The following is a 21,009-nucleotide window of genomic DNA, read 5'->3' as shown; positions in this document are numbered from 1 at the left end:
GGTTGAACCCGTTTTCCCTCACACTAACAAATCTAAGAGCACCTGGTGATGAGCCATGCTGATCACCTGTGCACATTCTCACCATCCAGTCTCTGAATCCCTGCTGTATTCTTTGCTTATTCTTCCTGTTTTTTCTTCTACTTGTAAGAAGAACTTCGTGTGTATATTTGGAAAAACAACAAGAACAAACATGTCTTATTTCATTTAACCCACGCAGCAAGTCCAGACTGTAGATACGGTTGCTGTTTTGGGACATGGAAAAGCAAGCAAGAGGTGGCAGAACCAGGATTTTATTTTATTTTATTTTATTTTATTTTATTTTATTTTATTTTATTTAAATTTTATTTTATTATGTTATGTTAGTCATCATACATCATTAGTTTTTTTTTTTTTACATCATTAGTTTTTGATGTAGTGATCCACGCTTCATTGTTTTCGTATAACACCCAGTGCTCCATGCAGTACGTGCCCTCCTTAATACCCATCACCGGGCTAACCCATCCCCCCACCCCCCTCCCCTCTAACACCCTCAGTTTGTTTCTCAGAGTCCACAGTCTCTCATGTAGAACCAGGATTTTAAATCAAACATTGTCTGGGGCACCTAGGTGGCTCAGTGGGTTGAGCATCCGACTCTTGGTTTCAGCTCAGGTCATGGTCTCAGGGTCATGAGATGGAGCCCGGTCTGAGGCTCCTTTCTTTTTTTTTTTTTTTTTTTCCTGAGGCTCCTTTCTTAAGGATCGCGTACCAGAGGTCTCAACTCCAGATCACTCTACTGCTGTATTTCCCCCCCGAGTCTCCATTCCTTTTTGATTTTATTTATTGTGACTTTGTTTTGTCACACAGAAAAGGTTCATTTTCACAGAGGAAAGTGTCTTTCTTTTCCTTTGTCTTTCTTGGTTTCCTTTCATGCATATGAAGGCCTACTCCATGTCAAGATTAAAAAAAACTATTCATTGATGTATTCTCCTAGTCGTTCCATGGTTTTCTTTCATTTCGTACACTTCAATCTCTGATCTGTTCCCAGAGAGTAAATCCTTCCTTCGCGAGCTTTATTGTCAATACGTTCTTAACAATTCAGATGAACTTGGAAATAATCTAGTCAAATTCCATAAAATTGTCCAGTGTCCACAAAAACTCCTTTTGGGAATTTGACGGGGAGCACAACGTACGGCAGATTAATTTGAGCAATGTGGACGCCTTTCCAACATTGAGACTTCCCATCCAAGAACAAAAGATTGTGTCAATGTCATCCCGTTTCTTTCAGTGTCCCTGCACCTCCTTGCCATTCTGTGCTCCTCACATATGTCACGTAGTCAATAATTTATTCGATTACATATTTACATTGTGTTGCTACTTGGAATGGGATCTTCCTTCATCAAATCATATTTTTGCTTTATTTGTATGTGGGAGAGAATGATTTCTGCATATCAATTTTGGGAGAAGACTGGCTCTGACAACTGGGGCTGCAGGTCTGGAGGCCACTGGTGATCACCTTGCCCCATCTTAGAGGTGCCAGTTGAGCGGTGAAGAGACAGGAGGGTCCTGGTGAAGTTCCTTAAGCCCCTGTATCCAACTGTGCCTTCCTAAGTTTTCTAATCCTACTTACTGATTTACTTTCCCTAAGCTAGGTGATCTGTTGAAATATGGTTGAATTCTATGCATTTGCTTATCAAATACTATATACAACTTTCTTTTTTAAGAAAGGCAGATCACCACATGCAGCGCCTCATTTGGATGTGTCTGGGGCCTTGGAAGCTTGACAATCCTATGTTCTCTTATAAATGGACCTTGAGAGCTTGTTTGGAGGTTCTAGCCGGGGAGCGCAGCTACTTGTATGCCCTTGACCAAGGAAAGGTCCTCCTCTATGGAGGAAGGTCATCTTCTTCTACCAGGCATTCAGCTTCAGGAGAGACACACATGGAGCAGGGAGGGAGGACGTGATACCCAGCTAGCCAGCCAGATAACCCGAATCAACCCAGCAATCAATGGGGTAACAAAGGTCGCAGCCAGATGGCCTTCACATCCTATATACAACTTTCTTCCAAATGGACATCTGTCCTTAAATTGATACTGGATAAAATCTTAAACCTACAAATTTATGTTTAGCTATAGAAGATTATCTGTAAGATATCCTTGCTTTTTGTTATTTTACATGCTCACCTATAAAGACTATTTGAACAAACACAGTTTTTGGTTGAGACCTGTAAATACCTTTTCTTAGACATCTCATTGAGATATAATTCACATACCATAAAATTAACCCATTTAAGGTTTACAAAATCAGTGGTCTATTCACAGAGTTGTGCAACCATCAGCACAATTTAAACTTAGAACATTTTTATCACCCCCCCCCCAAGAAATCTCATACCTGTTGGCGGTCACTGCACATTTCCTGCAGCCTCTGGCAGCCGCTAATCTACTTTCTGTCTCTAAAAAGATGCCTATTCTGGACATTTCAAGTAAACAGAATCATATAATATGTCTTGATTTGCATTCCTTTGTGTCTGGCTTCTGTCACTTAGCATAGTGTCTTCAAGGGTCATCTTTTCTGTACCATTAATCAGTACTTCATTCCTTTTAATGAATAATATTCCGTTGTATGGATAGACCACATTTCGTTTATCTTTTCATCCATTGGTGGGCATTTGGGTTGCTTCTATTTTTTGGCTTTATGAATAACACTACTGTGAACATTTATGTACACATTTTTGTATGGATGTATGTTTCCATTTCCCCTGGGCATATATAACTCCGAGCAGAATTCCTGGGTCATATGGTAACTCTGTATTTAATACTTCAAGGAACTGGTTTTCCATTCACACCAGTAGTTTATGAGTGTTCGAATTTCTCCACATTCTTACCAATACTTGTTATTATGTCTTCTTTATTACAGCCATCCTAGTGGGTGTGAGGTGGTATGTCCTTGTGGCTTTGACTTGCGTTTTCCCTAATGGTGATAATCTTGAACAATTTTTTTCATGTGCTTATTCACCATGTATGTACCTTCTTTGAAGAAATGTCTATTCATATAGTTTGCCCATTTCTGAACTGGGCTTATCTTTTTGTTATTGAGTGAGGAGAGCTCTTTATATATTCTAGATACAAGTCCCTTACCAAGGACTTAATTTGTAAATATTTTCTCTCATTCTGGGGGTTGTCTTTTCACTTTCTTGATGGTTTGATTTTCAACATAAGAGTTTTTAGTTTGATGATGTCCGAGTTATCTATTTTTTCTTTCCTCGCTAGTGTTTTTGGTGTCATATCCAAGAAGATTTTGTCCAAAATCAGCTGACAGCAAGTGTGAGGTTTATTTCTGCATTCTTGATTTTCTATTACATCAACCTGTCTGCCCATCCTTATGCCAGTACTACATTGTCTTGTTTACTGTAGTAAAAAGTCCTGAAATTGCAAAGTTTGAGTCCTCCAACTTTGGCCTTTCTCTTAATCATAATTACGTTGGCTGTTCTGGGCCCCTTGTATTCCCACATGAATATAGGATCAGCTTGTCAATCTCTAAAAAAACAAAACAAGGGGTGCCTGGGTGGCTCAGTCGTTAAGTGTCTGCCTTCGGCTCAGGTCATGATCCCAGGGTCCTGGGATCGAGCCCCGCATCGGGCTCCCTGCTCCGCGGGAAGCCTGCTTCTCCCTCTCTCACTCCCCCTGCTTGTGTTCCCTCTCTCGCTGTCTCTCTCTCTCTGTCAAATAAATAAATAAAATCTTAAAAAATAAAAAAAATTAAAATAAATAAAAAAATAAAAAAACAAAACAAAAAAGAAAGGCCAGCTAGGGTTCATGACAGGGGTCACAATGAATCTGTAGAGAGATTTGGGGAGTGTGCCATCTTGACCATATCATCTTCCAATCTGTGAACATGGGATCCTTTCCGTTAATTGAGACCTTCTCTGATTTCAACAATGTTCATAGTTTTATAAAGACCTTTTTAGGGCGCCTGGGTGGCTCAGTCGTTGAGCGTCTGCCTTCGGCTCAGGTCATGATCCCAGGGTCCTGGGATCGAGTCCCACATCGGGCTCCCTGCTCAGCAGGAGGCCTGCTTCTCCCTCTCCCACTCCCCCTGCTTGTGTTCCTGCTCTCGCTATCTCTCTCTCTGTCAAATAAATAAATAAAAATCTTTAAAAAAAAAAAGACCTTTTTACAATGAAATACACACACATGATCATGAGCCAGTAGCTGGATGGGTCAGGTGTACGCAACAACATCCAGCAATCTGCCAGTGAGGTGGGGACAGCTGAAAGTCATGCTCCAAAGCTCAGCCTGCCTACTCTTTCTTTGCCCCTCCAGCCTCATCATCTTCACTGCCGAGCCAGAACTCAGCAACCCCTTTAGCCTTCTGTGGTTCAGTGTCATCCTCATCATTTTCACTGCCAAAACCTTGATCCTTGCCTGTTGGACTCTGCTAGGAGACCACATCAGGTGGAGAGTGAAGTGAGAAGATCAGGAAGACTGGAGAAGAGACCCCCCCACCAGCTTCAACAAAGCAGATTCTTAGAGGAAAAACAAAACAGAACAAGACACGAAAACCCACTGGCCTAAACCACCCACCTCTCCTCCCAGGACCCTGTAGAAGCCACAGGTACTGCTGGTCTCACACACAACCCGAGCCTCCATTCCATCAGCCCTGGAGTCCCCTCCCCATCTGAACTGCCCTGACACTGTGAGCACAAACCTTCTCCAGGGAGGGGCTGTCGAAGCTTTCAATCTGGTTGTTCAGCTCTTTGCTCAGACGCAAGCTCCAATTGGAACCTCGGGTCTTCTTAAGGGAGTTTCTCAGAAACTGAGGAGACAGAAGATGTCGGTGGCCAGTGCCAGAGGCCCCCAGTCCTGTTCTGTCCCAGGCTCCAGGGGTGCTGTGTGACACTGAGCAGTGACTCACCCTTTCTAACCCCCTTCCCCAATCTCTAGATTGCTCGACCCATTGAACCCCAACCCAGTGCTAACAGTCTGTGGGCCTGGGGAACAGCTGTGGTTTTGGGGCTCGAGGGAGGAGGGTCACCCCTGTGCTGCTTTCCTGAACACTTGGTCCCCCAGGATAGAAGGCTGTCTGTTCTCTCCTGCTGATGGATAGAGCTGTGGACATGCTTGGTACTCCCCAAGTCGTCTGACGGAAGAGGTGTCCTTTAGGGACTCCTAAGCCCTCCACGTGCCAACGCCACCAAGCGTCTTCCCATGCACCCCTCCCCTTTCTCCCGACCCAACCTCAGCAAGGTGGATCACGTCTTTACCTGAATGAGCTTGCCCTCCCAGGTCTTCTGATTCCAGGTAAACTCAGTATGCTCTGCAGAAAGAAGGTGCACACGTGCTGCTTTCTTCTGCTGCTCCCCTCTGGACCAGCCTCCTTAGTCAGGCATGCGAAGCCCTCCATGGATGGGCTCAGCACATGCTTATTTCCCTCCCCACTTCTCCAAGGACCTAAATAGGCCATACTGGTCCACCTTGAGCTTTGGTTCCTGTTGTTCAAGCCGTGTGATTCATACTCCAGCATGCGCACCGAGAGGGGAGTTGACTTGGGGTTGGCGCCCCGGATGCCTCACCTTCCAGGTACTTGACCAGCAGTGGGATCTCCAGCTCCCACATGTCAGCCATGGAGGGCGCAATGCTCTGGCTCAGGGTCCTCAGGAGGTTGAGCATGGCTATCCCGCGGCCCTCCCCCTTGTAGGGGGATGACATCAGCACCTGGGGAACACCAAGACTCCAGTGGGGCCCTGCCCCAGGCTGGGCAGTGCCAGGCATTTTGTTCCCAGAAAGAAGAAGAGGGGTAAGATAGTGGGCTTTCTCCCCACCCAGGCTTCCATGGAGTGTGGATTAACGCCCACAGTCAACATAAGGAGGAGAACCGGGGCGCCTGGATGGTTCAGTTGGTTAAGCATCTGACTCTTAATTTTGGCAGGTCATGATCTCAGGGTCATGAGATCGAGCCCCACGTCAGGCTCTGTGCTGGGCATGGAGCCTGCTTGGGATTCTCTCTCTCCCTCTCCCTTTGCCCCTCTCTCTCTTTCTCTCTCTCTCTAAAAAAAAAAAGAAAAAGAGGAGCAGGTGTAGGTACAGGACTCCCAGGGGCAGGCAGGCACTGACGGTGTCCTGGGGATGCTTCGGGCCTGCTCAAAGGCTGAGCAGAGGAATCTGGTCACCAGGTCCCTGGGCATCCGAGCACACTGCCCCTGCCACGTCTACCCAAGAGGAATGAAAGTGACCCAGAAAGATCTGTCCTACCAAGTGTCTAGCTCCCTCCTCCCTCTGGAGGCTTTGGGAATTAGGAGCTGAAGGGAGAGGGGCCACAGGCCATGGCCTCAGTCAGGCCTGGGTGAGTCACTCACCAGGAGACGGGCCAACAGTTTCTGGGGTGCGGGCAGGTCCACTAAGGAAGAAGGAGATGCGAACCTGCTCCAGTCGCCCAGTTCATACCAGGACATGCCCCCCTGCCCCCATGCCCTTGAGCCCAAGAATGGTGCTGGCCTGGAAGGTACTTCCCCAACATCATCCCATTGTCCCCAGAACAAGAATGGATTGGCACAGGGACCGGTGATCTGTCCATAAGGAACATCATTTTAATTGGTTTATCCTGGGAAGAGGGGAGAATCATGCTTTGGGCTAGGGCTTAGAAGATGTCAAGGGGAGGGCCTAGCCAGAGTCCGGGTGAGGTCATGAAGAAGACCCCCCGCCATTTGCCATCCCTGGGTCCTACAGGGCTCCTAAAATCACACCCACCACCGGCGACGCCCATCCAGCCAAGCTCCAGGCCCATGAGAACAGTCCTCTTGGAAGAGCAGTGTCACCCCACCATTAAGTGGTGACAGTCACTTTTTTGAGTGTCTGCTGTTGACAGTGCTGAATCGGGGGCCGGGGTAAGGGGGAGCCACGGTATGATGGTTTGCAGAGGACTCGGATGGGACCCGCTGGCTCACAGAGACACAGACAAGCCACACATGGAGAAAGGCTGCACCTCCACAGGGAGGGGTCCTGGGACGGGGTGCGGGAGGAGGGGACATGGGGAACGAACTGCCAAAGGAAGTTTGCCCAATTTTAACACCTCCTCAGATATGGTAAGGGGGGCCTTTGGCCTGGCTGGCTGGGACTCCCGGCCGCTTCCTGGAAAATGCAGAAGGGAAACGTCCCAGGACACGGAGTGGCCCACCTGCCCAGTCCCACCGACTAGTGCCAGGATGCTGCCCACCGTGTCTGCTTTTGCGGGCCATGCTGGTCTCCACGTCCTCGGCGTGGAGCTGGCGTTCCGCCAGATTTGTGAGGCTGATGCAGATGGGGGTCAAGGCCTCTGTGTAATCCGTCTCCATGATGTAGCACAGGAGCCTCACCCAAAACTCCTGGGTCGGGGGCAGAGGGCAGCATTAGCTGGGGCATCTACAGCCGCGTAGGAGATCCATCAGGCTCGCCGCACAGCCCCCCTGCTCTAGCAGCTGCTCAACGACTGGCAGCTCCCATGATTCTTCTCAGTACCTCTGGTATTAAGGTAAACTGCCCCCCAGACAGGGAGCATCCAGCCCAAGGCCTCACTTAATGGACAGTGATTCCTTCCTTGTGCTATCACGGTAAATTTTTTCTACTTTCTTCGCTATGTCACAATGCATTGCAATGGAAAGTTGGCACATCTGTTTCCCCTTCAGCCTGTGACCTCCTTGGGGTTATACTGAGCCTTCTAGCATATGCCTTCATGTCTTCACATAGTACGAACTCACTGGATGCTTGTGGAATTAATCCGTTAAAATCATCTCTACACACACGCACACACACACACACACACACACCTGGACTGAAGGGGCTTTAAGGTAATCGACATATTTCTGGTTATAAGTCAATGGATACATATTGAGGCCCACTGTGAGCTAAGCACCGCCTCAGCCTCTGGGGGACTAAGTTCCCATCAAGGACCCAGCTCTGGAACCGGACCTTCAAGAACAAGCGCTCAGGCAGTGGGAAGATCGGGGCCCCTCCAGGCATCCCAGACAGTGGGAATGGGAGAAGCAACAGCGTGGAATTCTGGGCATGCACCATTCCCTTCCGAGCCCGGCGCGGGGCGCACACGAGTCAAGCCGTCAGCTGCAGGGGCCCGGCCCACACTCACATTGGTCATCCCACTGATGGAAGAGGTTATGATCTTCACGGTGTCCATGGTGACTTTGTGGACCATCTTCTCCTCCAGGTTCCTCTGATAAAAGTTCTCCCGGTGATTTGTCTGAAAGCCAGAATCGAGGGGGTCCCTGCTTGTGCGCCGGCCGGGGCCTTGCTGCGGTCTTGGGTGGGGTCTCCTCACCCCCCGTGAGGCTCCATGCCCAGATACCGGGTCTCCAGAGTTTTCTAGATAGACTGCACACACCTCTACCTACAGTTGCCGTGTGCCCGGGCACACTGGTGTCACGAAGGTAGATTCGTGCGGGGTCTAGCACAGGGTGCAGCAAGCAGATTCTTTCCTCAACGCTTTGGAAACCACTTCCAAAGACCAGCTGCACCCGGGTCTGCCTATCAGGGCCACTCACCAGTTTGTAGGTGGATAGAGTCAGCTGCACAGACACGTACTTCAGGCCCCAGCCTTTGATCCTGTCCTGGTAGCCGGACAGAGCCAACTGGCCAATGATGCGGAGAATAGCCATCCTCACCTGAGGGGACAGGGCGGTGGACAAGCAGGAATTGGGGTGGGCTCCAGGGTGGGGGGCTTGGCACCTTACATCCAATCCTGTCCCATGAGACAGCTAGGAATTGGGGGTGCTCTGGGTGGGAAGGGGCCTTGGGGGCTACTGCCCACTCCGTCCACCGCCCCCTGACCCATCCAGGGAATCCCCCTGGGCAACATAGCCACCCAGGAGCCTTGTCTGAGCCCGGAGCACACTCCCTCCTAGACAGGCTGCTCCATCCTCAGGCAGCCCTGGTGGGGACAGGCTGACTCCTATCCTGGGCTCCCCAGGCTTGGGCTCAGGCTTGCTATGTGGGGTGGTTGTCTTCCCTTGACAGCCTCCACATTTTGAGAACAGCTCTGCGTTAAATCTCCAGCCCAAATCCCTCCCCTGCCCCACCTCATGCCCTCTCCCATTTGTGCAGACCCTCACCCTCCTGGACCTCCCTCCCCAGGGGATGTGCTGCGGCCTCCAGGGCCTACGGCCAGAACTGAAGCTACATTCCAAGGTGGTCTTGGCTCCAGTGGAGCCTGGACTGTGGGGTTTTTTAGCCTTTATTTGAAGGGTATAGTGTGTATTCCTCAGTTGCTTTTTTCAAACGCAGGGAAGGTTTTATAAAACCCTCAGGCAGCCACGTGGCTCTGGATGAAGCTGGATTCACTCAGCCTCTCCTCTGTCCAGGACAGTGTCTGAGCCCCCTCATTGGGAAATTCCAGGTCCCTGATGAGAGCAAGTGTCTCAGGAGCAGGACACAGCCCAGGGGGGCCTCTCTCCTCCAGCCCTACTCAGTGCTGGCCAGGAAGCTAGGTTTTCCAGCAAAGGGCCTTCGGCAGGCAGCCCCCACCCACAGAGCCGGAGAAGGGTAAGGGCCACCTGCAGGACTTCCCTCTGCTTCCCCCGCAGAGTGCCCTGAACACCACCCCCTTCCAGGTCTCTGCCCTGTCACCTTGGAGCGGGTGTCACAGAGGGTGTTCTTGACCACCCGGATGGCCAGGTAGATGGTCCTGATATTCATTCTGGGCTCTGAAAGAGGAAAACCGGCCTGGAGGGCCACCAGCCTCAGAGCTGGGCTCTCAGGAGATGCCCGGGAGTAGCAAGACTCCCAGAACACCAGGCCTGCCCACCACCTTCCCCCGGGAGCCAGGCTTCGGGGGGCTCGTCCACGTCACACCTCCTGAGAGCCTCTGACTCCCACCACAGCTCAGGGACACTTCCCTCAGAAGCCTCGCTGGCCACCTCCTTGTCCTCTCAACACCTGTCCCACCCCACCTGGCCAGGGGACAGCATGGTTTTTGTGCCTCGCTCCCTTGGCCTCTGCTTTGTGACTCTCTTTGGAACCCAGGTGGACTCTCCTTGAGAGCAGGGTCCCCACCTGCTCTTCCTTCAGGTGGGCACACAGGGCCAGGCACGCTGTGGGCATGCATAGGCTGCAAAGCACAGCGGTGCAGAGCCTGGGCTGTGGTGCCGGGCTGCCCGGGGTCAAATCCTGTGCCAGGCACATCCTAGCCATGTGACCTCAGGTGAACTCCTCAGCAACCCTATGCCTCAGTTTCCCTACTTGAAAATGTGGATAATAATAGGGAACCTGGGTGGCTCAGTCGGTTAAGCGTCTGCCTTCAGCTCAGGTCGTGATCCCAGGGTCCTGGGATCGAGTCCCGAGTTGGGGTCCTCACTCAGCGGTGAGTCTGCTTCTCCCTCTGCCCCTTCCCCCGCCACTCATGCTCACTTTCATGCACATGTGAGCGCGTGTACGCACAGAAATAAATAAATAAAATCTTTTTTTAGAATGTGGCTAATACACTCTGGAAAACAGTATGGAGTTTCCTCAAAAAGTTGAAAATAGAGCTACCCTACGATCCAGCAATTGCACTACTAGGTATTCACCCCAAAGATACAAATGTAGTTATCTGAAGGGGCATGTGCGCCCCAATGTTTATAGCAGCAGTGTCCACAATAGCCAAACTATGGAAAGAGCCAAGATGTCCATAGACAGATGAATGGATAAAGAAGATATGGTATATACATACACACACACACACACACACACACACACACACACATATATATATACAATGGAATATTATGCAGCCATCAAAAAAAAAACCCAAAATCTTGCCATTTGCCCCAACGTGGATGGAACTAGAGGGTATTCTGCGAAGTGAAATAAGTCAATCAGAGAAAGGTAAGTATCATATGATCTCACTGATATGAGGAATTTGAGAAACAAGACAGAGGATCATAGGGGAAGGGAGGGAAAAATGAAACAAGATGAAATCAGAGAGGGAGACAAATCATAAGAGACTCTTAATCTCAGGAAACAAACTGAGGGTTGCTGGAGTGGAGGGGGGTGGGAAGGATGGGGTGGCTGGGTGATGGACATTGGGGAGGGTATGTGCTATGGTGAGCTCTGTGAATTGTGTAAGACTGATGAATCACAGACCTGTACCCCTGAAACAAATAATACATTGTATGTTAATTTAAAAAAACTTTAAAAAAATAAAATGTGGCTAATAATAGTACCTCTCTCACAGAGCTTCTGTGGGCAGTAATGAGCCAACACAGTGCTTGGCACACAAGAAAGTGCTTTGTAAGTGCTTGTTAGTCATACATCTGAAGACAGTCGATTCGGGGAGAAGGAAGATTAAGAGAGGTAAGAAAGAGCCATGAGAAGGTTCTGGAGATGTCCAGTATGGACAGATTTGCAGTTAGCTGCTCAACTTGACACTAGACTTCAGGCTAGATGTTACTACAGGTCCAGGTCAACACTGGTGGAAGAAAGAGGGAAGTGGGACAAGAGGAAAGTAGCAGGTAATCGGGCACTAAGGGAGCATGATACAGCTTTGAGTTTTTATCTGCAAAGTAGAAAATTTTTTTCTGATTTTAAAAATAGAATTTAAATTAAAAAAAAAAAAAGCCTTTTGCCATCCCAAGGTACTTATTTTCATTCTAACATTTTACGGAGTTTTGCTTTTACATTAAAATCTTCTCCAAATTGAATATATTTTGATGTAAGCAGTAAGAAAACACATTGTCATCCTTTTTTTCCTAAGGAGTTAGAAAATCATTCAAAAATTATTTTCTGAATAAAATCCATCCAGTCAAATAAATAAATAAATAATAAAGATAAAATAAAAATAGTATATGCTCATTGCAAGATTAAAATAAAAGGTAACCACTCAACAGTTCAAGTGCGTCCCTAAGCTCATTTATGAAAAGATAACCAACACAGATTTCTTGCAAGTAACCAAGGTCATGCTGCATACACTGCCCCATACCATGCTGGTGTGCTTAATTTAGAGAGGGCATCTTGTCCATGAAAAAAGTATAGATTGACTACACCCTTTACGGTTGAGTCATATTCCACTCTGCGGATAAACTATCATTTGTTCCAGAAATTCCCTATAGAAAAACATTTAGATTGCTTCTAACGTTTTGCTTTTATGCACAACGTGCTAACGAACATCGTTGTCCAGTTCTTTGGGCAATGAGTTCCTTCGGACAATGGTCAGAAAGTTAGGCGCTTGAGCCCAAGTTTTGGTCCCTATGCAACTGAGCACTCAGAATGCTTTATCAATTTACACCCTTGTCAATAAAGGGCAAGAAACTAGTTTCTTGTTATTCTAGCACAGGGATTAGCAAAGTGTAACCCGCAGGCTAAAACCAGCCCTAAGCCTGTTTTTGTAAATAAAGTTTTATTAGAACACAGCCACGCTCTGCAGTTGATGATTGCTTTTGCACAGTTGAGAAATTGTCACAGAGACCATGTGGCCTGTAAGGCCAAAAATATTTTTACTATCAGGCCCCTTAAGAGAAAAATGGCTAGGCCAACACTAGTCATTATCATCTCTGTCTGTCAGACAGATAAAAATGGTCTCATTGTTGCTTAAATTTGCGGGTTTTTTCAGAGAAGACTTTACTATCAGCAGAATGTGCTTCATAGACAGTTGCCCAGTCTGCGTACTGCACAAGGGCACCCAGTTGAAAGATTGAACAGGAGTGGCCCATGCTCTTCTAAACAAATCATGTACCTGCGGGGCCACATGCTGCCAGCAAGGGGTGCCTTGTTCCAATTCACACAAAGGTGCTGTCTGAGCTGGTGTCATTGTTGGGGACAGGATTTCCCTTTTGATGGCAAGGCCAGGTTCAGAGTTTGGGCTTAGGGATTTAGAATAAGGAGTTTTGACTACGATTGGGCATTGGGACAGTGGGGCTTTAGGACTACACCTACACGGTATAACTAGGCCTTATTTAAGGCCTCTGATTTCACATTTGGGGGATAGTTCTAGGGTTCAGGTTAACAGTCGGAAATTCAGACTCCCAGGTGGAAGCTGGGATTCAGAGTTTGAGGAGAGGGTTGAGGGTGCGGGGGGTGGGGGTCACAGTGCTGGTGAGGTTCAAGGGCAGAAAATATGAAGCAACCTTGGTCCACCCAGTAGTGTCTATAAAAGAGGAAATGATGAAGGCCCAGACATGGGTGAGACCTGCCTCCCAGGCCTCCCGCCTGGCGTCCCGCTCTTGCTCACCATCTGCGCTCACCACTGCCCTAATCAGTGTCAGGGTCCCCACGCGGATGGCCTCCTTGCTCATCTCCATCTGACTGAGGAAGAACTTCATCAGCTCCTTGGGGTAGGACCGGGCTGCAGGAGGAAGGACAGCTTTTTTTTTTTTTTTTTTTTAAAGATTTTATTTATTTATTTGACAGAGAGAGAGAGTTAGCGAGAGCAGGAACATAAGCGGGGGAGTGGGAGAGGGAGAAGCAGGCTTCCCGCCGAGCAGGGAGCCCTGATGCGGGGCTCGATCCCAGGACCCTGGGATCGTGACCTGAGCCAAAGGTAGACGCTTAACGACTGAGCCACCCAGGCGCCCCAGGAGGAAGGACAGCTTTACTCATGCCCTCGGAGCCAGAATGAGCCAGAAAAGGCCGCCTTGGGCCCAGGCCTCACAGGGGCTGGCACTCCCATAGGCTCCCAGTGGCCCCGGGGGCCAGGGAGGGGGGCTCACCGAGGGCTATGAAGCAGTGTACGATCTCCGCCAGGTTTTGGCTGCTGTAGCGCTCGTGGGCAGGAGCCTTGGCACACACCTGGGGAGCGGGCGTGCAGGGAGGGTGGTGAGATCGCGCCCGGAGGGGGGGCAAGTGCAGGGGCGGCCCAGCGCCGTCGTGCCAGAGCCGCGTGCGCACCACCGCCTCGCACCCCAGTAGGATATGGGAGCCGGATGAGCGAGACGGGGGGTCCCCCACCATCACACCCTTTCCCCTGGTCGGCCCACCGCCTGCTGCAACCCACTTCCCGCGGATCCACCCTGAGAACGCTGGTGCCCAGCCAAGCTTGCCGGCCTCACCTGGATGTGGAGTTCTGTGAAAATGGTGTGAAGTTGCATTTGGGGGACCGGAGTGTTGGTGGTGACCGACATTTCCAGGATCTGCCTCAAGACCTACAATGGAGAGGCAGATGATTGCAGATGACCTTCTGCCGATTCAGGGTCAGTTAACTCTAGACTCCTGCTACTCAGCGTGGCCCATCAGCCGGTGGTATCAGCATCCCCCCGGAGCTAGTTAGAAATGCAGCCTCTCAGGGCGCCTGGGTGGCTCAGTCAGTTAAGCGACTGCCTTCGGCTCAGGTCATGATCCTGGAGTTCCAGGATCGAGTCCCGCTTAGGGCTCCCTGCTCAGCAGGGAGTCTGCTTCTCCCTCTGACCCTCCCCCCTCTCATGTGCTTTCTCTCTCTCTCTCTCAAATAAATAAATAAAATCTTAAAAAAAAAAAAAGAAAGAAAGAAAGAAATGCAGCCTCTCGGTCCCTGCTCCAGACCTGCTGAATGCAACCCTGCATTTCAGCCAGCCTCCCGGCAATGCCTACACACAGTAAAGCTTGCAAAGTGCTGTGCGAGGCCACTGAGCATGGCATTCAAGGCCCTCTTCCCCTTTCTCTTCTATCTACCTGGAGATGAATCCCGTTCTTTCGCCAGAGTGATCTACAGGCAGCCCCCTACATCTACCACATTAATTTCTGCTCCTTGCTTTTAGAGTTGAGGAGCACGCCTCATCTACAGATGAGCGATCCCCTTACAATACATTCAGCCTGGGTCACATCTCCACGCAGAACCCTGCCAAGACTCCATCTTATGTGGGTTAAGGGCTGTCGTGGGTTAAAGGGTCCCCCCAAAACGCATGTACACCTGGAACCTCAGGACATGGCCTTATTTGAAAATGAGGCTTTCCAGATGTAATTAGTTAAGGGTCTCAGATGAGACCATCCTGGATTTAAGGTGGGCCTTAAGTCCAGAGACCGGTGTCCTTATAAGAAAAGGAGAGGACACAGAGGCAGACACAGAGAAGAGACCACGTGAAGGGGGGGAGGGTCTCACTGGAACGATGTGGCCACCAGAAGCTGGAAGAGGCAAAAAAGGATTCTTCCCCAGGGCCTTCAGAAAGATCGCAGCCCCACCAACACCTCGACCCCTGCAACTATGAGAGAATCCGTTTCTGTTATTTTAGGCCACCCACTTTGTGGTTCTCCATTATGGCAGCCCCAGGAAACTAACACACAACCTCGCCGTGGCCTCCAAGACCCTTAGGGATCTCATCCCTTCCACCTGGAACAGCAAAAACCCAGCAAGTGCCAGGCCCAACTTCTCCCCAGGTGACACCGCCCCACCCCCCCGGAACCAAGCCTGTAGGCCAGCTGCCGCCCAGCGACCTCTCACCTGCGTGATGAAGAGTGCTTCCAGGTTACCTCGGTACTCCGCCAGCAGTAGGGGGATGTAGTCGTACAACTGATCCCGCAGGTCATCGTTGGGCAGGAGGAGGTTCAGCATGGGCTTCAAGGACTTGATGACCCCCAGCTTCACCTACCCGAGGAGCCCAGGACCCCCAGCAAGGCTCAGTGATGTCACCCCATCCAGAGAGTCAAGGACGCGTGACAGAGGGGACCTAGGAAGTAGTCAAGGCCCCCGCCCGAGACCCCACAGGCAGGCAATGAGGCCGGACTGCCCCTGCAAGTCCCAGCTCTGTCACTTAGGAGAACCTCTCTGAGTGCCTCAGTTTCCTCATCTGTAAAACAGTCCCATAGCACAGAGTTGATGTGGAAATAGCTCCCCTAGGTAAAAGGCGCTGTAACGGGGACCCTCATCCAGCAATCCCAGGGCCTTTCTCAAGCCGGCCTCCTAAGGATCCAGGGCCCATGCAGTTCAGCAACTCTGTTTATCAGGTCACTGTCTCTCTCCCGGGTTCCGGGAATGAGGCTGGACCCAGTGGTCTCTCAGCCCTCCTAGCCACACCAGCTGGGGAGCCATGACCTGGGGGGACCACGGGACCCTCCCCCCCACCCGAGAAAGGTGCTTCTCACCTCAGGGTTGTTGTTCCTCAGCCACACGGTCACAAAATAGCGGTACATGGGGAACAACTTCATGGCAAACTGATCCTCGGTCATCACAGGGTACACGCTGTCCTCGAGATGCTTCAGGTAAAACTGCACTGTCTCACAGAAGGTCTCCATGGCTGCCGAGTGGGGGGGAAGCAGTGAGCCCAGAGGGGCAGGAGGGGGACTGGGTCCCCCCGGGCCACCTCCTCCAGGAGAGCGCACTCGCACACTTCTGGAACCAGCAGGTGACCCCGATGGCCTCAGCCAGCCGGGAAAACCCTGTCTTCGGCCTGATTTGGGCAGGCCCACCATAGAGCCATTTTCCCTGGTCCCTCTCCGGTGAATCCCGCCGTCCTTCCCCGGCCTCCTCCTGAAATGCTTGAAACAGAGCCAGCTAAACTGAGTCACAGTGACGACTTGCTCCCGCTAAGCCGCGTTCTCCCGAAAGCACGTGCCGCCGTGCAGCCACCCGTGCCCCGCCCCCTCCCCGAGAGCCAATCGGAGGCCACGCAACGCAGGCGATTCGGCCAGTGTTTGGGAAGAAATGAACAGCCCACCTCCTGTTCAATGAACCCCTCCACCTGTTTGCCGCAGTCCCTCCTCCCGTGACCCGGCCGGACACGTACCGCTGCAGATCACCTGGCGCATCTTGGCTTCCGTGGCGAGTCTCAGCATCGTGAATATGGTGGCCAGCGTGATGCCCATGTATGGCATGAACTCAAACACTGTGCAGTGGGGCGAGAGGGGGCAGGGAGTCAGCGGGGACGAGGCGAGAGGACAGCCCGCCGCCTGCCGCCTCCAGCCCCCACCGGGCAGAGCGCATGGCCAGGGCCGCAGGAAACAGCATGGACATCTGCGCGATGGGAAAGAAAGGCGCTAGAAACAAGTGGAGGGGGAAGGAGCCAGGGACAAGGAGACAGGAGGAGGAGGAGGAAGCAGAGACAGCCGCAGGGAAGAGTGGGCAGAGCCGCAAGTTGGGGAGGGGAGACCCAGTGTGGCTCACGGGGGTACATGCCCCGCTCTTTAGGTGTCCCACAAATGTCCTTGGATGAAGGAAGAAACTAGGAGACAGCCAGTGAGGAAGACGGAGCAGAAGAAGTGAGAGAGGAGAGAAACCGAGAGGTGGGAGGGGGAACGAGGAGGGGCTGGGGGGGGGGATGGAACCACCCCCCCCCAGGCCCGGTCCCTCCAGCTGCCCCCTCAGAGTGGCTAGTCCTCCCGGCCCCACTGCCTCTCTGCCGTCTCTCTCCACCCACCCGGCCCCGTGTGACCAGACCCCATGCCAAACGGGACACACGGGCCCCTGGGCCCTTCCTGAGGCACTGGCCTCGCACGCTCCATGCCGCACACTGTCCCCGAGTCCCTGTCAGCTCTCTCCCTGCGCTGGGCTTCCCCGGCGGGTGCTGGCCTCACCTCTCCTCTCTCTGCGCCGCTCCGAAGGCATGGGCCGCTTTGAGCACCACCCGCATGCTGAGGACCCTGTGAGGAAGGCCCCCCACCTGCCCTCGAGCTCTGCATCCGCACACCAGCTGGCTCCCTGTCCCCATTCATCAGACGTCCCACATGCATGTGAACTCAGGGCACGCACCATACAGCCGGCCACTCAAACCTGAAGCCTGGGAGTCATCCTCGGCCACTTCCAGTTATTCCTTCACCTCCAGCACACATTTCATCAGCAAGTCCCATCAACTGGAGTCTCCTTCATATCTCCCTTCTGTCTACCGCTCCCCAAAGTCCCCCCAGCCCGAGCCACCAGTGCCTCTCAGGTACACACCTCTTATCCCTTCTCCGTCCACACAACAGCTAGAATGGTCTTCCCAGAACCTACCTTCCACAAGGCAACTGTAGCTTTGAATCCCTCAACAGCTTTCCAGGGCCCTCAAATAAAGTCCAGACTCCACCACACGCCACCCCCCCCCAGGCCCTGACAGCCTCTCCAAACCCTCTTTACACCATCTCCCCCCACCCTAACTACAGCCATGGTAACCCCTCAGTTCTTCAGAGGAACCAAGCCTTTTCCTGCCTCAGGGCCTTTGCACGTGATGCATATGTGGTTCTTCACACAGTTACCATCCTCTCATCCCTTCAGGTGACAGCTGAAATGTTGCTACCTCAGGGAGGGCCCCACAGAGGTGAGATCCCTTCCCTCCTCCTGATCTCAAATAGCCACCAGGCTGTTCTCTTCTATGCCTCATCTCATATGATGATCACCGATTCTCTTGCTGACTTGTTTACGGTCCTTTATGGGGCGGGACCGGCACCTCATATTCACTGCGTGGCCCAGCACTGACCGCAGCCTTTCACAGAGTAGGAGCTCAGCACCTGCTTGTGGAATTGGCAGGGGGGGAAGCCCGAGAGGGAGAAAGGTTTGAAGAAAGAATAACAGAGGAATGAAGATACCGAAATGAGAGGCAGGGACACAGAGAATCTTAACAGCAGAGAGAGACACATGGAAAGGGAAAGAAGGAATGTCAGAGAAAGATAAGAAAAGAGGGAGGGGTGGGTGGGATTGGTGATGGGGAGTAAGGATGCACCTGTCGTGATGAGCACCAGGTGATGTATGGAATTGTTAAATCGCTATATGGTACATCTGAAACTAATATAAGACTGTATGTTAACTAACCAGAATTAAAATAAAAACGAAATAAAATTTAAAAAGTAGAAAAGAGAGGAAGAGAGAGGCAGAGGCCAGGAGGGGGCGCCGGGCTGGCCTGCGGGGCCGGACACAGGGCTGAGGACCTGCGGGGCCGGACACAGGGCTGAGGACCCGCGGGCACCTACCATTGCCGTTGGCTAGCTTCGCCAAGGTGATGATGACAAATTCGTCCGTGAGGTTGAGGGGCTTGAGGTGGTGCTGCAGCTCGTACATGACCATGCTGAAGTGGTTTCGGGACAGAGCCACCAGTGTGTCACTGGCCACCTCTGCCTTCACGTAGCCCTCCACCTGCAGGGGACGGGAGAGGGACGTGGGGCTCCACCATCCGCTCAGCCTTCACGAAAACCCTCCTGCCCCACACCTGCCCCAGCCCCGTGTGTTCCTTGGGCTCAGCCTCTTCTTGCCCCCTGAGGTCACTGGACAAGGGCCTCGCGCATCCCAGGCCATGCCTACCAACGGCCCAGCCCCTGGGTTGGTGGGGGGTTGGGGGGGTGGGGGGAGGGCTCTACTACCTCCAGGGTCTGCCTCATCTCCTTGGAGGCGATGGTGACCAGCCTCTGGACTCCCCGCTCCTCCAGCTCCCCCTCCTGCTGGATGATCTCCTGGAGGATGTTGTAGATGTTGACTTTGCGCTGGGTAGAAATCTGGGAAACAAGTATGGCAAGTGGCAAGATCCTGGACCCCGCCCTGCCCCCAGCACAGTCCACCATCGTCTTCCTCCATCGTCCCTCCTCCCATGTACCCGTGATTTATAAGATACGTATATTTGATCTTTGTCCCCTTTCTGGTGCAGACCTCCTAAAACTTGGCATTTCCTAAGTGAAGAGGGCAATTTAGAGTGTCCTTTGTTATGTTAATGAGGTGACTTGGAAAGCCTCTAAGGATGGGGGCTGGCTGCCTGGAGAACCAACCCTTTAATTAAAGGGTTGGACCTTTCCGAGGGGCTGGAATCTGAATGGATGAACCATAGCCAATGATTTGATCCGCCGTGCCTCTGTAATGAGACCTCTGTAGGACAGGGCTCAGAACACGTGGGGATTCCGGGAGAGAGGTGCCCTCCAGCACTGGCCCCCCTGAAAGTCCAAGAAAGCAGACTGCCCTGCCCTTCGCCCAGGTGTGGGAGCACCTGAGGCCAGGAAGAGTGCCTCTTACTCTACTTTGATTCCTAGATAGCCTTATCACCATTTTAAACGACCTGGTTTAGGACAAAATTGGACAAATAGACGGTACAACCCAGACCATGCCTGCAGATCCACATTTGAGAATAACTCTTACTTAATCAGGTATGATGAGCCGCTCTTAAAGGATGAGTGTGGGCCATGGCCTGCAAAGCCCTGGGAAGGTGACCTCCGCTCTCAGGTGAGAGGGCGGTCACTTCCCAACAGCCCAGAGGCCTTGGAAAGTGTGGGCACCTCAAGAAGAAAAGAATTCACCCAAATGTATATGTTCTCCTAGTGAAATCTGCTCCAGAGAGTTTTGGCCTTGTTTGCCTGGTCCTGGCAGAGCAAAAAACCAGCAATTCTAAACTCCAATCAGAGATTCCTCATGAAAACCACTGGAAGGAAGAAAATTGTGGGGCCTCGGCTGTCCAGTTCTGCCTGGCCCTAGACCAGTGTCCTTCAATCTTTTTTTTTTTTTATTGCTCCCTAAAGATCCTTCTTAGACATTTTTTCCTAATTTCCCCCTCCCCCACCATGAAACCTTAACACCACAATATATTATGTATCTGTTTATGGGCTATATACATTTCCGTGTTTTATACATAAAAAAGTAAGGTTTTCTTCATGCCCCCTCCAAACCCAGAACCCATTTTACCCACTTCAGGACAGTATCACCCCTGTTGAGAATGCATGTTCTAGATTTTCAAAGAGAGCACAGGGAGGTCTGTATGCTTAATTAACACTCTTGTAGCACCTACGTAAACCGTCAGGTAAATTACAAGACCAGCCTTATCTGTGATCAAGAGGAATCTCTGGAGAATATTTATGGTCACAAGACAAAAACTGTCCAAGACTTGGACACTAGCATAAAACAGGCACCTGAGGAGGTCTGGGTGCCGTCTGCAGTCTGCAGAGGCTCTCGGATTATGGGGCCTCAAGGAGAGCGTGTCCTTGATCTCCCGTGATCCTCTAGGCTAGGTTATGGCTCCATGGGGACAGAAGCTCAGTCTTAAGAAACTGATAACAATGCAAATGTTTCCTCCATAGCAACAAACATTATTCCTGTACATGGCAACGTAAATGAGTTTTGTCGGCAATAGTATATAAATCTCTATAAGTAAAATGCTCATCTTAACAGATTTTAATATGTTGCCGGTTCCTTCACTATTTAATGAATAACAAATCTTTGAA

The 21,009-nt window shown here is 51.2% G+C and overlaps 1 protein-coding gene across 1 annotated transcript in view; it reads right to left on the bottom strand.

Moving 5' to 3' along the window:
• The window catches only part of MROH2A (maestro heat like repeat family member 2A), a 45,480-nt gene that overhangs the window by 21,843 nt on the left and 2,628 nt on the right, over positions 1-21,009 (bottom strand). The window contains exons 4-19 of the mRNA XM_036109598.2: positions 19,171-19,302; positions 18,784-18,946; positions 16,629-16,727; positions 15,988-16,139; positions 15,347-15,490; positions 13,983-14,075; positions 13,644-13,722; positions 13,166-13,279; positions 9,589-9,665; positions 8,508-8,627; positions 8,096-8,206; positions 7,190-7,337; positions 6,333-6,373; positions 5,550-5,691; positions 5,241-5,293; positions 4,685-4,792 (exon numbers count right to left, since the gene is read on the bottom strand). Coding sequence (XP_035965491.2) covers positions 4,685-4,792; positions 5,241-5,293; positions 5,550-5,691; positions 6,333-6,373; positions 7,190-7,337; positions 8,096-8,206; positions 8,508-8,627; positions 9,589-9,665; positions 13,166-13,279; positions 13,644-13,722; positions 13,983-14,075; positions 15,347-15,490; positions 15,988-16,139; positions 16,629-16,727; positions 18,784-18,946; positions 19,171-19,302 — 1,776 coding nt within the window. The remainder of the gene's footprint in view (positions 1-4,684; positions 4,793-5,240; positions 5,294-5,549; positions 5,692-6,332; positions 6,374-7,189; positions 7,338-8,095; positions 8,207-8,507; positions 8,628-9,588; positions 9,666-13,165; positions 13,280-13,643; positions 13,723-13,982; positions 14,076-15,346; positions 15,491-15,987; positions 16,140-16,628; positions 16,728-18,783; positions 18,947-19,170; positions 19,303-21,009) is intronic.

The sequence above is a fragment of the Halichoerus grypus genome, chromosome 4, assembly GCF_964656455.1.
Source record: "Halichoerus grypus chromosome 4, mHalGry1.hap1.1, whole genome shotgun sequence".
NCBI lineage: Eukaryota > Metazoa > Chordata > Mammalia > Carnivora > Phocidae > Halichoerus > Halichoerus grypus.
Note: the sequence above shows the minus strand (reverse complement) of the source record. Positions and strands in the feature narration are given on the sequence as shown.